The sequence below is a fragment of the Bison bison genome, unplaced genomic scaffold (genome assembly GCF_000754665.1).
Source record: "Bison bison bison isolate TAMUID 2011002044 unplaced genomic scaffold, Bison_UMD1.0 scf7180017850613, whole genome shotgun sequence".
NCBI classification, from domain to species: domain Eukaryota; kingdom Metazoa; phylum Chordata; class Mammalia; order Artiodactyla; family Bovidae; genus Bison; species Bison bison.
The window spans coordinates 12,204-13,760 of record NW_011481186.1 but is presented as its reverse complement, the minus strand read 5'-3'; the positions used below and the strand labels follow the sequence as shown (position 1 = coordinate 13,760).

The window sequence follows — 1,557 nt, the reverse complement described above, 5'->3', positions numbered from 1 at the left end:
ATATTTTGTGCTAATTTATAGTTCCACCTCAGGACCCTTCACAATCTAGCCTCACCTACCTTTTCCAGTGTCATCTTCTGCCAGTCCTCACCATGTCCTACACGTCCTGCCACAATGAACTTTTCACTGTTCCCTAGACACACCAGGTTCTTTCACAATCTTGTTCCTACTCACCTACTATCCATAAACACCCTCTTCCCACTATTTACTGACAAATGCCTGTTGATCCATCAAGACTTGGTACAAGTACAAATATAAACTCCTGACTCCCCCAACTAGACTTAGATGCTCTATGTCTTAGGTCCCCTCAGCATCATTTACATCTCTACAATAGCAATTTCCAGGGTGTACTGCAACTAACTAGGTACATATTTGTCTTTCTCGTGGGACTATATATACATTCCTCAAGAGTAGCAATAGTTCATTTTTCCCCCACTCCCTCCACTAACTCTTCATAGTTAAGGCCCTGATGTTAAATCTTTCTGCCAGTGAAAGCGTATATCAAGTCAGTGGTGATCACATACCTTGGTAATAAAGAGCCTTGAGGAAAGAGTGACGATCAGCTCCCTGAAATAAAGAATTTTCTATTTCCATTTCTCGCCGGGTCAGCTGTTTGCTCTTTGCAAATCTCTGTGGCAGGCAAAGGATGCGCTGACGCTCTGAGATCCTTTCCTCAATATCTTGAAGACGGTTCTGTATTGCTTCAGGGGTTGCCCTAAGTCTCGCTCTCTGAAATTGGAGAAATGAGACGGCCTGAGATGGCGTATATCGCAGAGGACACACCCTGAAAGTGACAATCTGATGCCTTAAACAAGAATGAAAATGATCAGGGCGCCAAAATGGTCATTTATAGATATGTCAGCTAGGAAGTCAAGGAGCGGGAATTCCCTGGTGGTCCAGTGGTTAGGATTCTGTGCTTTTACTACTGAGGGTACAGGTTCAATCCCTGGTAGTGGAACTAAGATCCCATAAGCCACATGGTACAGCCAAAAATAAATAAAATTAAAAAAATAAAATCCTATTTGTTAAAAAAAAAAGTCAAGGAGCAGCATCTCTTTTACCAAGGTCCTTACCTTAAAAACCAAAGAAGATTTAGATACAAGCTCAGTGTTTTGAGAACTCAAAATGAGAATGTTCTCAGTATCAAATGAAGAAATTGTCCTTTTTATTCTCCAGAAAAAAAAATTGCCCCACTCACCTTTTCACCTGAAACATGGCTCTTCCAAATCAAGATTTCTGTTTCATTAAGCCCCAGTTCCCTGAGAGAAGCAGTCTCCTGGTCCTTCTCATGCAGTGTCTGGAACTGGGACAAAGTCATAGTCCCAGCTGCTTCCTTCCCAAAGGGCTTATACATAGTACCAGGAGCAAAGCTCTCTTTCTTAGATACACATCTGCAAAACAAGCAGGAAGAGAGTAAGAACATCTTCAAGCTACCACAATGCACAGAAATGGGGCATGCCATTAGAAGGCACAATGAAACTCAGGGGCAATTTCTCTCCTACATCCTATTTCTAGGTTAAAGCACTACTACAATGATATGGAATTCCACCAGTAGTC

At 41.9% G+C, this 1,557-nt stretch overlaps 1 protein-coding gene across 1 annotated transcript in view; it reads right to left on the bottom strand.

Moving 5' to 3' along the window:
- Window positions 1-1,557, bottom strand: part of RBM41 (RNA binding motif protein 41) — a gene marked incomplete at its 5' end in the record, with an annotated part of 4,484 nt that overhangs the window by 2,383 nt on the left and 544 nt on the right. The window contains 2 exons of the mRNA XM_010848838.1: window positions 525-729; window positions 1,199-1,391. Of these exons, the coding sequence (XP_010847140.1) occupies window positions 525-729; window positions 1,199-1,391 (398 nt within the window). The remainder of the gene's footprint in view (window positions 1-524; window positions 730-1,198; window positions 1,392-1,557) is intronic.